General features: G+C 42.4%; 1 protein-coding gene across 1 annotated transcript in view; it reads left to right on the top strand.

Moving 5' to 3' along the window:
* Positions 1–9,096, top strand: part of LOC126600343 (dynamin-related protein 4C-like) — a 65,806-nt gene extending 56,710 nt beyond the window's left edge. The window contains exon 2 of the mRNA XM_050266926.1: positions 7,166–9,096. Coding sequence (XP_050122883.1) covers positions 7,166–9,096 — 1,931 coding nt within the window. The remainder of the gene's footprint in view (positions 1–7,165) is intronic.
* Positions 9,097–13,498: the final 4,402 nt, after the last annotated feature.

Genomic DNA, 13,498 nt, shown 5'->3' with positions numbered 1-13,498 from the left:
GCAGTTGAATGTTTGATGAACTGTATTTTAAAAGTGTTGTGAGTACGAAAAATATTGTAAAAGCGTTTGATAATTTATAATTGTATATAATGACAAAAATAAACGTAACAATGTTGGTGGTGACGACGACAATGGTGATAAGGGCAAGGGTTGTGATTGTGGTGATGCCAATAAAGAGGTGTGGTGGTTGGGCTGTAAAGGCATCATTGGTGGTAAGGGTTGCGACAACAGCGATGGTGGCGGTTGTGGTAGCAGTGGTGGCAATTGTGTCTATGGTGGCGGTGGTGGTGTGGTGGTAATGATGGCAATGGTAGTGGTGGCACGTATGGTTATGGTGGTGGTGGCACAATTGTAGTGTGGTGGTGACGGCAACAGTGGTGGTGATGATGCAATGGTAGTGTAAGAGGTTAGGGTTTATAGTGGTGGTCACTTTGTTCTCCAATGATAAAATGTGCCTACAAGAATAAATAATGTTATTTTTTAAATTATTAAGCATTTTACAGGAATTAAAAATATTCATTAAAGGCCCAACTCTGCTTTTTATTAACTCATCCGCATAAAACTTAACACATAAAATGGGAATTCCTTAATTCGAGTTCACCAAAAAGTGTCTGTAAACTTTTAATTTTAAATCTCGACTAAAAGAAATAATGTATATGCGTGTTTTGACACAAACAAGTGACTTAGAATGCATACGACACCCAAGAGATTCTCAGAAAATGTCATTTACAAACAACTTATCAAGAAAGAAAGTAAAATATAAAGAACATCGGCAAGGAGGGAAAAGGATTAATGTCAAAGCGATGAGTGTGATACAAAATCTTTATACTATCGTGGGTTCTCTTTCTGTTTGGATGCCCATAGGGACTGCTTTTTCTTTGACGGTGGGTGACACACCCCAATCCCGCTATTCCTCTAATACCAGGATGGGCACATACTGACCGACACCCGAGGGTGACAAAACCATTTTAAACATGCCTATAAATAAAACATATAATTAGAAAGAGACTCACCAATGCAAAATCGTGTTCAGAGCATACAACTAATCAAGAATTAACTGAAAGAATTATGATAGAAAGGTACGAACCAAGGAATGGGTCCTACCTTGATAAGACTCGAAGATCTCTACACGGAGTTGCCTTAACGCCAGGACGATGTGCCTTGATTCTAAGTTCTGAGGGGGCGCAAAACCTAAAGGGTAAGTGGACCAAAGTTTATAATAATAATAATAATAAGAAAACCATTTTATTTATGAACATAATAACCCCCTGTTTTGAAAACTCATATATAATACTACATATAGGTTTTATGAAAACTGTTAAACCCCACCCCCGAATTTATATGTAACTTTATAATTTCCCAAAGTTTTATTGAAAATTTCATTTTGGTCACCTAACTTGACTAAATCTAGACCATTTATCTAGATTCCTAAACCCCCTCAAACTGCCACGTGGCAGCACCCTAACAAACCTCTTCTCTCTCTGTCTCTCTGTTCCCCCTCCCTCGTGACTCATTCTTCTTCTTCTTTCTGTTTCTGCTTTTCTATCTTCTCTCTCTTCTTTCCCTCTTTCACCGAGATGCACACACACACATATACACACCCAATTGCTTACCTGCACGAGGAAGACAATCATCATCATCATCAAGCCCCGTCTTTTCTCTCTCTCATGTTGCTGCACAACTCGAGGTAACCCCGGAGCTCTCCGACGAGATTTCTTCAATTTTTCCAGTTAGGCAAACCTCGGGTCTCCCTCTATCTGTTCTAGATTGAAACTTGGATGTGATTTTGAATGTTATCTCATTATTTTTCTAAAGTTTTTAGAATGAAATTGACTCGAATGAGAGCTCACCCATCTCTGGCGAACCCGTGTGAGTCGCGGGATTTTCCGGTCGTCTCCGGCCGTTCTACGGCAAAAGGAAGGTATAAACATGCTCCTCTCGACTTATGCTTCATTTTGGTACCTAGATCCGATCCTAGGGTCATCGTTTGTAGTCAACCGGAGCTCTACAGCTCTGACGTTCTTCTCCGGTGAGCGCCAGGCCTTTAGGCCGTTCTCAAAAGGCCACGGGCCTTAAGCCCATTTTGCTTAACCCTAAAACCTTTTCAAAATCAAGCCTTAGGGCCGTGTGGGTTTGGGCCGAGCCCAGAGACCCCCTGAAATCCTAAACCCTTTCAGAACAGGCCTTCGGGCCTTGGGAAAACTAGGGCCTTCGACCCGTGTAGCAAAACCCTAAACCTTTGGGCTTTAAGATCTAAACTCTAAAAACCTAAAATCCTAAACCCATTCCCTTAAACCCTTTAGACCCAAAACCCATTTCCTTTTTAGTTTCTTTCATTTAAATTGTTTTTAAAAAACCTTAGGGCCCAACCTAAATTTAAGCCCAATCTGACCCTTTGACCCATTGACTCTGACTGTTGACTTGGTATACAGTCAGAGTTGACTTTGACTTTGACTTTGACCAGTCAACGGTCAACGTTGACTTTAGAGTTAACTTTTTGGGGTTTCGTCCGGGACATCTCCTAGGCTAATTTCAACGTTCTGAATCCATTTCCGATGTTTGTTTTCCCAAATTAAATTGTTTGAGTAGAGTTTGACTAAATATACCATTTTTGTGCTTAGGGGCAATTATTGTGGCTTTTGCATATTTGCTAGCTGCGCGGCTTTTCGATGGCGAAGTACTGTGAGTGGACCCCTTCTAAAATTACATGATTTATAGTTCAATTGCATAAATGAATAGAATGTCTTACGAGTTTATGATTTGATTTTATGTTAAGCATGTTTATTGAATATGTTGACTTTCGTCTTGTGTTTTTGGTAAGGAATTAATTGTCGGCCTATATTGAGTTATATCTTAATATATCGTATTTTCTATTAAAACCATGAACTAGTAGACTATCTGATGGATGACGATAGGATACTAGAACGTGTTTTCAAAACCCCTCTTTATAGTATAGACGATTGATGACTTTATACTATGAAGTGGTTATTTATGAGAGGCGTAATTATTTGTGCGTACCTAGTGGACACTATGCCGCCTGGGGCGAGGATCTGGTGTTGGCAGATAGGTCGGGAGAAATAATCCCTAACTACGAGCTGAGGGACACGGAGCAGGCATTGGGTCGAGAGTTGGTAATCTCTGGCTACGGGCGTAGAGACCACGGTGCTGGCATAAGGCCGGGAGTTATATTTATTTCAGTGATCTTACTAGTAGCACACCACACTTATGAGATGATCTACAAGACGATACACGCGATGATTTATATGATGTTTTTCCGCATTATACATGTTGAGATGTTTTATGGCATGCTAGAGTTTCAGAAAACCTATCATTTATTATGCTAGTAGTTTTCATTATTAAAACTTTGGGGTTAGTATGTTTATAACTGTTTTTGTATTATGAATGTATATAAACTTGGTCCACTCACCCTTGTTTTGCGCCCCCTTTCAGGATTTAGAATTGAGGCATACAATCCCGACGTCAATGCTTTCGCATTGGCATATTCGAGTCCTCTCGATGTAGGACCCACATCTTTTTATTTATTAAATTTTATATTAATTCTTTTAGATTTCTAGTTAGTTGTATGCTCTAAACACGTTCCTAAATTATTAACTCATTGTATTTAAATTCATAACCCTTATTTATTTCTTATTCTTAGCTTTTGTATCAATTAATGGCTTTCGTCACCCTCGGGTGTCGACCAGCACGTCTATCTTGGTATTCGGGGAATATCAGGGTCGGGACGTGTCAAAAACCCTGGCATGCCATGTAAAACACTCGTAAAACATGTACGTAAAACCAATGCTCAGAAAATGATAATATCGTTGCCCGAAGGCAAATCCGTAATCTCATCAATACTGTACTCTTTAGGGGTATCATAGTCGCCCAAAGGCAGTACATGTCCATCACCCGAAGGTGAAGCTGTACGACACTGGGTTACGTCAGTGAAGAAACCATGGTCCATCACCCGAAGGTGAAGCTGTACAACTCTGGGTTACGTCAGAGAAGAGGATATATAACATCACACATCGACACTAGCCCTGGGCTAGTAAAGCTGGGGGTATATCATCAATGTCATCTACTCCTCATCCGCCCGAAAGCAATACATGTCCATCACCCGAAGGTAGAGTTGTACGATACTAGGTTACTCCAGTGAAGAAACCATGGTCCATCACCCGAAGGTGAAACTATACGACCCCGGGTTATGCCAAAGAATAGGTATATACATCAATCTTCTCAACTGTGTCCTATGGCCATAGACTTCTAATACTCGTGTTATGTGGATGTGTTGTATGATAACCCACTAGATAAGTACCAAAAACATACCTTGAAAATCTCATATCAAATCACCGGAGCTCAAAATCTCATAATCCATGGTAAACCATACTCGTAATTCCATAACCAAATTATACTCGAGAGCCATAGGAATTCATATATGCAAATCCAATAATTTATGACCATTCGTAAAAACGTAATTTCAATAAATCATAAATATTTCGTAAACCATAATTATAGAAATCCATAATGCATAATATAAAACATACTCAAATCAAGAAATATGAAATGCATGCTAGGCTAATATTTTATGAAAATATATAAGCTTAGAAGGGGTCCACTCACTGATTTTATTGCCCGAGAACCGCTCGAACTATCGAGGATGACGTCGCTTCCCGCTAATGCGCATGTGACTAAGCCCAATTGGGCCGGGAAAAGCCTCAATTTCCCTCGAACCTGGTTCCTAAAAAGGGTGTGCTTTGATCTGTCACCTCCGGTGCTCCATTACCTCCAAGGTTGTTTGGGCTTTGTTCCTGTGTTCAAGTATAGTGTACTAGTAGTGGGGATCGAAAGAAATTGTTCCACAAATGGTGGTTCAAAGCCAAGAACCACCCGGACCCGTCAGTGGGTTTTCTCGCAACATCGGGGGTAAAACTTGTCGGGTTTGGCTGGAATTAGGTGCTGGGATGTTGTGATGAGGTTTGGTGGTGATGGGAGGTTGAAGAAAGCAGGAAAATTGGACGGAAAACCGTCAAGAAACTCCAAGGAAACCGGATCGATCACGCAGGTTAAGGGGAACCCGGTCGGTTCCCCTCCTTTTCTACTCCCTCATTTCCCTCCTTGCTCTTTCTTCTTATTGGTCACTTCTCACCTCCCTTTTTCTGATTGGTCCGGTTCCTCCTTTTCTCTCCTTTCTTTTCCATCTCAGCCACGTGTCCACACATGTGGCCTCAACTGATTTCTCTAGCAAAATCTGGAGCCTTCCAAATTTATGGTCAAATGACCATTTTGCCCTCGACTTCGTTCGTTCATAACTCCTTCGTTATCACTCTAAATTACATTCCGTTCGCGTCCACACGTTCGTAGTGACAAGTACTACGAGGATACGCCAAGAAAACGGATCTTACGTGACATGACAAGGCGGTCAACAAAAGTCAACATATTTGCGTCGAAGGACATTTTCATAATTTCACATTTTAAAATTATAAAAACCATAATTTTTTGGAATGGGTCATTATAGTGGGGCCCCAACGACACCATCATTCGACATCTGTCCAACCATGTCAGCATGCATAATCTATGGTCTTACAATGGTAAAAATGAAACAAAATCTCCACAACGTGAAAACTCATAAAGGAATCTTCAAAGGCTCTCTGTCTTCCACTTTTCTCCACACAAAAAAAGAAAAAGAAAAAAAAACAAAACAAACAGCAACCTTAATCCTTAAGCTTTACCAAATTCAAAAACCCTCTATCCGTTTCAATTTCTCTGGAGCACGATGATAAAGGTAGATTCAGTATGAATTAAGTTCTCTACCTTTTTTGTTAACTTTAATTTTGGTTGTTAGATTGAATTTCTCTAAGAGAAATACACTTTTGCACTAATTTTTACATTTGACAATTTTCATTTTAATGAAATGACATAATAATGTATGTTTTTTATTTCTCATCGTTAATTCCTAGACAAAAGCTTTAAAATTCTTGCTTTTTTTTTGCGTAGAAAATGATACATGTTATTTGTTAAAGTGAAAAGATCCATATACAAAAGTTAGTGCAAAGGCTGCTAGCAGTTCCCTTTCTCTAATGGGTGCCTTCGTTTTCTTACCAAAGTACAAAAAATATATAATTTTCTTCAACAACTCGTCCCTGTTGGGTTACAACTTACATTGGCTAGCTTGTCATCGATTATTTGAATGAACAATATATAAAGGTTGATTGAAGTCCAAGAGCATCAAGCACAAACAAATGGTTATCAGTTAACTGTCCATATTACATTTACACTGATTAGGGTTTAGAAGTTCAAAGGCTCGCATGGGGTGTGGTTTGCTGAACGTTTGGAAGTCCAAATCACAACTCTCTCAGCATGCGGTTTTGAAACGGCTGGTTGTCATTTACTTCGACAGGTTTTGCTGAACAATTATACTTACTACTAGGAGCCTTTAAGCCTAAGGCACTTACTAAAACCAGCTTTCTCACTTCTTCCTGACTGATATCTTCTCTGACAAGTAATCTTCTTACTTTAAGTGATATGGCTGCTATGTCAGCTTATGAGTGCTATTTATCAATGTAAGCAAATGATGGTACAATTATGTCATAAAAGTAGCATTTTTGTTAGATGTGTTGTTATTGTTGATTGAGAGTCAGTTAAGTTGCTTAAAGGCTAAGAATGATATATAGCAGTAGCTATAAATAGAACAGTTTACTCCATTAAGTCATAAACTCAATACAGAACATTTTACTCCATTTTTGAATTCTCTCTCATCTCTCTACAATCTCGGTTTCCCTCTACATTTTTCACCATTGTTTTGACTTGCTATAATTCAGAAACGGAAGGACGAAGGCAAGTGGAATCGAGTTAGTTTTAAACGGTGAAAGCTCCCTCGCAATGGTGATTATGTTTCTGAATGGAACAAGTTGATGGCTAGTCAAAATGAATTCATTCATGGAGTCTTAACTGATGAGAAGATTCTTCTTCAAAAAACAAGAGAAAAAAACTGATGAGAAGAAACCTTCTGTCATAGATATCGAAGGCAGCAGGGAAGTGGAAGTCGGTGTTCTGAGGATGTACCCGCATCTGTTAGCTCAAGCCTATAACCTTAAAATGAGAATGTTTGCCTATTGGAAGGTTGTCTTGAGGAGGCTTGTCGTTCAGGCAGGACAAGACGCAGTACCTCTCAAATGCGCACCCATTGTGTCGTCCTACAATGACAAGATCCGCCCTCTTCTGGATACGGTAGACAAGTTACGTAGCTTGATGGTGATGGATGAAGGCATTCAGCTGCCAACGATTGTGGTGGTCGGAGACCAGTCATCGGGGAAGTCTAGCGTGCTCGAATCCTTGGCTGGCATAAGCCTCCCTCGGGGCCAAGGCATCTGCACGAGAGTGCCTCTTATTATGAGGTTGGAACACCACTCGAGTCCTCAGCCTGAACTTTCCTTGGAGTACAATGGCAGAGTTGATCGTACTGATGAAGACAATATCGCCAAAGATATTGTGAAAGCAACTAATTCTATTGCGGGGGAAGGTAAGGGAATTTCGAACACGCCACTTACTCTGTTGGTGAAGAAGAATGGGGTTCCGGATCTGACTATGGTTGATCTTCCGGGAATCACAAGGGTTCCGGTCCATGGCCAACCTGAAAATATTTATGATCAGATCAAAGATATGGTCATGGAGTATATTAAGCCGGAAGAAAGTATTATTCTGAATGTATTGTCTGCCACAGTGGATTTTACGACGTGTGAGTCAATCCGGATGTCACAAAGTGTAGATAAAACTGGTGAGAGGACACTCGCTGTGGTTACGAAAGTGGACAAGGCACCGGAAGGACTACTTGAAAAGGCCACTGGAGATGATGTAAACATTGGTCTTGGTTATGTCTGTGTAAGGAACAGGATCGGTGATGAAACTTACGAAGAGGCAGGGGCGATGGCTCATGAACTATTTCAAACCCATCCCCTGCTTTCGAAGATTGACAAGTCCATTGTCGGTATTCCAGTTTTAGCACAGAAGCTGGTCCAAATTCAAGCAAACAGCATAGCAAGAAATATATCCGAGATAGTGAAGAAGATCAATGACAGGCTGAACTTCTGCATTATGGAGCTGAACAAAATGCCAAAGAATCTTTCATCTGTTGAGGCCATGACAGCCTTTATCCAAATTATTGGCTTGGCTAAGGAATCTCTTAGGAAGATTCTTTTGAGAGGAGAATTTGAGGAGTACGCGGAAGACAATCGCATGCACTGCACTGCTAGATTGGTTGAGATGCTCAACCAGTACTCGGATGAACTTCACAGATGTCCTGAAATAGATGCAAAGAGCAACTTCTTGATGGAGGAGATCAAGATCTTGGAGGAGAGCAAAGGTATTTCACTTCCGAATTTTCGTCCGCACAATGCTTTCCTCATTATCTTGCAGGGAAAAGTGAATGAAATTTCGAGTATTCCGATTGCATTTGTGGAAAAAGTGTGGAGCTACATTGAAGAGGTGGTTATTTCTGTGTTGATGCATTATACGGAGAACTATCATCAGCTGCAGTTGTCAGCCAGGCGTGCCGGCCATAATCTAATGGCCAAGATGAAGGAAAGGTCAATCAAGTGGATGCTGGAGCTTGTAGAGATGGAAAAGCTGACAGATTATACATGTGATGGTGATTATGTTTCTGAATGGAACAAGTTGATGGCTAGTCAAAATGAATTCATTGGAGTCTTAACTGATGAGAAGAAACCTTCTATCATAGATATCGAAGGCATCGGGGAAGTGGAAGTCGGTGTTCAGAGGATGTACCCGCATGTGTTAGCTCAAGCTTATGACCTTAAAATGAGAATGATTGCCTATTGGAAGGTTGTCTTGAGGAGGCTTGTGGACTCCATGGCATTGCACTTGCAGCTGTTTGTTTTCAACCTTGTGAACAAAGAGATGGAAGCTGAGATTGTGAATGAGTTGATGGGACCTTGCGGTGGGGGAATTGAGAGGATGTTGGAGGAGTCGCCGGCAGTGGCAGTAAAGCGTGAAAAGCTTAACAAAAGCATAAAAAAACTGAGGGATTCGAAGGAGGTGGTGGCCAAGATTATGGACAGCATTATCACTTATGGTGATTAACTAACTTGCCAATTAGCTCTCTGTTGTCTGATGTGGGTGGTTGTTTGTATAAAAGTTTGGATCCAATATATTTGAATGAATGTTCTGCTACAATTGCAGCAGAACTTATATACAAGGTTTTTACAGATGCATGCAATAAACAAAGGACAGAAAGTGGCATCCATGCTGTCCTCGTTGAAGCAGTCAGTAACCACATGCAGTGGCCTTGCTGTCCACGTTAATAGTGCATCCACACATGCTAACCTAGCTGTGAAGGAATGATCATATTCCTTCTGTCCATATTCCTTCTGTCTTCTGTCCATATTCCTTCTGTCTAGCATCAGAGTAGAGCACCTTTAACACTCCCCCTCAAGTTGGAGTGTGGATATCAATAACACCCAACTTGCCAAGATGTGAATGGAAGGTAGGTGCTCTCAGTGGCTTTGTAAATAGGTCTGCTATTTGACGTCCCGTCTGCACATGAGACGTCTCGATCTCTCCCCTCTGAATCCTTTCACGGACAGTATGACAATCCAGCTCTATGTGTTTGGTTCGTTCATGATACACAGGGTTCGCTGCAATATGTAGAGCAGCTTGATTGTCACAAAACAACCTTGCCGGCTCAAGATGATTTACACGCAAATCATTCAACAAATTCCTCAGCCAAGTAAGCTCACAAGTGGTTGCAGCCATGGAGCGATACTCGGCTTCTGCTGAAGATCTTGCCACCGTGACTTGCTTTTTACTTTTCCACGATACAAGTGATTTACCAAGGAAGATGCAAAAACCTGTCACTGATCGTCGTGTGATCGGACATCTAGCCCAATCCGCATCACAGTAGCCAATCAAATTAAGTTGGTTCTCCGTAGGGAATAGTAACCCTTATCCTGGTGCTTCTTTCAGATATTGGAGGAGACGATGTGCTGCTTTAAGGTGATGGAGTGTTGGTTCTTGCATGAACTGACTGAGATTATTCACTGCATACGTAATATCTGGCCTAGTGATGGTAAGGTATATTAATTTTCCAACCAAACGTCGATATCGAGTCGGATCCTTGAGGGCATCACCACCTGTTGTTGTCAACACTAAATCAGGTTCCATAGGTACCTTGGCAGGTTTTACGCCAAGCAAGCCAGCTTCTTCCAATATGTCCAGAGTATACTTTCGTTGGCAAATGGAGATCCCAGCTTTGGACCGTGCAACTTCGACACCCAGAAAATATTTTAATGGTCCGAGGTCTTTAATTCGAAAACATCCACTAAGAAATTGCTTGAGTTGACTGATAGCTTCCTCATTATTTCCTGCAATGATCATGTCGTCAACGTAGAGCAATACTACAGTAATGGAGTGTCCACAAACTTTAGTGAATAATGAGTAGTCTGCATGAGACTGTTGAAAGCCAACTTCTTGAATGGTTGATGAAAAACGTTGGAACCAGCTGCGAGATGCCTGCTTGAGTCCGTATAATGACTTGTGAAGTCGACAAACCATAGTCTCCCCCTGTCGACGATAACCAGGAGGGGGTAACATATATACTTCCTCATGGAGTGCACCGTGAAGGAAAGCGTTTTGGACATCCATTTGGTGAAGAGACCAGCTGCGAACAGCAGCAATGGTCAAGAGACAGCGGACAGTAATGAGCTTAGCAACGGGGGCGAACGTCTCTTTGTAATCAATACCTTCGCGCTGCGTGAACCCCTTGGCGACAAGGCGAGCCTTGTAGCGTTCGATGGTACCGTCGGAATGATACTTGATTTTGAAGACCCATTTACATCCAATGGGGCGTTGGTGGAGGGGTAAAGGAACCAAAGTCCAGGTGTGATTGGCTTCAAGTGCGTCAAGCTCAGAATGCATAGCTGCAAGCCAGTGAGGGTCATGGCGTGCCTGCTCATAGGAGGCTGGTTCAACTAAGTGAGAGACATTGTGAACAAAGGAGCGATGAGCATGAGAGAGGCGATCATAAGAAACATACCTGTGAAGAGGATATCGGGTGCCGGACATGGTGGAAGAGATGGCGCTGGACTGAAGCAAAGCAGCATGATGGGTCTGATAGTCACGAAGGTGGGCAGGGGGTTGTGTAATGCGGGTGGATCGACGAAGGGGAATTAGGGGCAGCGAAGGAGACGATGGTGCTGGTGGTGGCGAGGTAGGAGTGTCTGGGGTTGGAGGAAGTATGTTAGGAGTAGGGTCGTCAGGAAGGGAGGGAGCGGATGAGGCGGGTGATAAGGTAGGTGGATCAATAGTGGGAATGGGGTCTGAAGGTGCAGGAGTAGGGTCGTCATGGGGAACAGGTAAGACCGGGGTAGGGTGGGCAGGTTCTGGTGGTAAGTTAGCAAGAGGGAAAAGATGTTCATGGAAGATGATATCTCGAGAGGTAAAGATGCGCTTGCTATCAAGGTCGTAAACGCGATAGCCCTTCTGACCAAGGGGATATCCCAGGAAAATGCAGCGACGAGCACGAGCATCAAATTTGTGTGAGGGACTGAGGTTGGTAGCATAGCATAAACACCCAAAAACTCGGAGATGAGTGTAGACAGGTAGTGTCCCATGCAAAAGTTTATAGGGAGATTGATGGGAAAGCAGAGGTGTTGGGAGGCGGTTGATAAGGTAACAGGCAGTTTGTACACTCTCTCCCCAGAATTTTAAAGGTAGGTTAGCTTGTAATCGTAAGGCTCGGGCAACATTTAAAAGGTGACGATGTTTGCGTTCAACGACTCCGTTCTGTTGAGGGGTGTGAGCACAGGTGTGTTGAAAAAGAGTGTCATGGGTATCTAAGAAGGATCGTAGATAGATGAATTCCCCCCATTGTCGGCACGAAGAATTTTAATGTCACGGTTAAACTGTGTTTTCACCCAAGAAAAGAACGAGTGGATTATGGTTTGTGTGTCAGATTTAAATCACATGAGATGAACCCATGTGAATCGAGTGAAGTCGTCTACAATGGTGAGGAAGTAACGTGCTCCAGAGGATGTATGTGTTTGGTGTGGCCCCCAAATATCACAGTGAATCAAATCAAATGCTGCAATTGATTTTATTGAACTGGAAACAAATGATGAACGAGTTTGCTTTGCTAAGGGACAAATATCACAAACATGTGTAGAATGAAAAATAATTTCTGGAATGGTCTGGGATAAAGAGTGAAGAGGTGCCGAGGATGGGTGCCCAAGACGTTGGTGCCACAGTGTCGAGGTATGGTTGACATGGTTGGCGAGATGAGGGTTTTGTGTTGGAGTGAGGTAGTAGAGGCCATTAAACTGCTTGCCCAGGCCAATCATCTTCTTCGTAGCCATGTCCTGCACAACACAAAAACCCGGGTAGAAAATCACAATGCATTTCAATGCCTAAGTTAATTTACTCACAGACAATAGGTTCACACGAAATTGTGGTACGTGCAAAACTCTATGAAGGGTGATCTTGGGTGACAGTTTAATAGACCCAATGGATTCAATCGCAGCCTGTCCACCATTTGGTAACCCAACAAAATCATGTTGGGGTCTAGTGTGATTATGGATGGGTGATGAGTGAGAAATATGATCTGTGGCTCCGCTATCTACGATCCAACAGGTTGTTGAATGCGGAGAATGTTGTGTAGAGTTGCAGTTGGACGTATAGATACCTGTTGCATGTGCAAGCGGCAGATTGGTACCATTCTTATTGCGAAGGAGGGCCATGAGTTGATGATATTCCTCGGTTGTGAACGTTGGTTGATTGCTGGAGATGGATACTTTGGTTGCGTCAATCTGAGCAGTTGTCAAAGGGAGTGTGTCAACATTGTTGGAGGCTGGAGATGTACGCCTATTTCTGGGCTGCACATTCTTTCCGTGCCATTTGTGTCCTTCAGGGAAGCCAATGAGAAAAAAAACAACGTTCAACTGGATGCCCTCCGTCACAGTAGCTGCATTTGAAAATCTTTCGTGAACTAGGGTTGTGGGTGCCATAGCCTCCTTTTGGTGCTGTTGAACGACTGGATTGCATTGCATGGGCAGTGGGTTCACGACGATTCACCACATCCAATTGGCGTTCGTGTTGGAGAACCAATCCATGGACTCGTCGTGTATCCGGGAGTGGGCTCATCATCAATATAGAGCCTCGTATGGTGGAGTAGTTCTCGTTCAGTCCCATTAAGAACTGCATGACTCTCTCTTTTTCTTCCCTATCTGCATGCGCCTTGGATCCTTCGCATCCACAAGCAATGGGCTCATGGTATGATGCTAATTCATCCCAAAGAGCCTTTAATTTTGTGTAATAATCTGAAACAGATAGCTGTCCTTGTCGGTGTTCGACAATCTCTTGTCGGATTTGATAGATCCTGTAATCGTTGCCTTGCGAGAATCGATCCTCAAGATCCCTCCATGCTGCTGTCGCAGTTTTGCAGTAGAGTATACTGTGAGCAATGTTGCCTTGTACAGATTGCCAAATCCAA

The sequence above is a fragment of the Malus sylvestris genome, chromosome 14, assembly GCF_916048215.2.
Source record: "Malus sylvestris chromosome 14, drMalSylv7.2, whole genome shotgun sequence".
NCBI classification, from domain to species: Eukaryota; Viridiplantae; Streptophyta; class Magnoliopsida; order Rosales; family Rosaceae; genus Malus; species Malus sylvestris.
The sequence above is the reverse complement of the archived record's forward strand: the minus strand, read 5'-3'. Positions and strand labels throughout refer to the sequence as shown.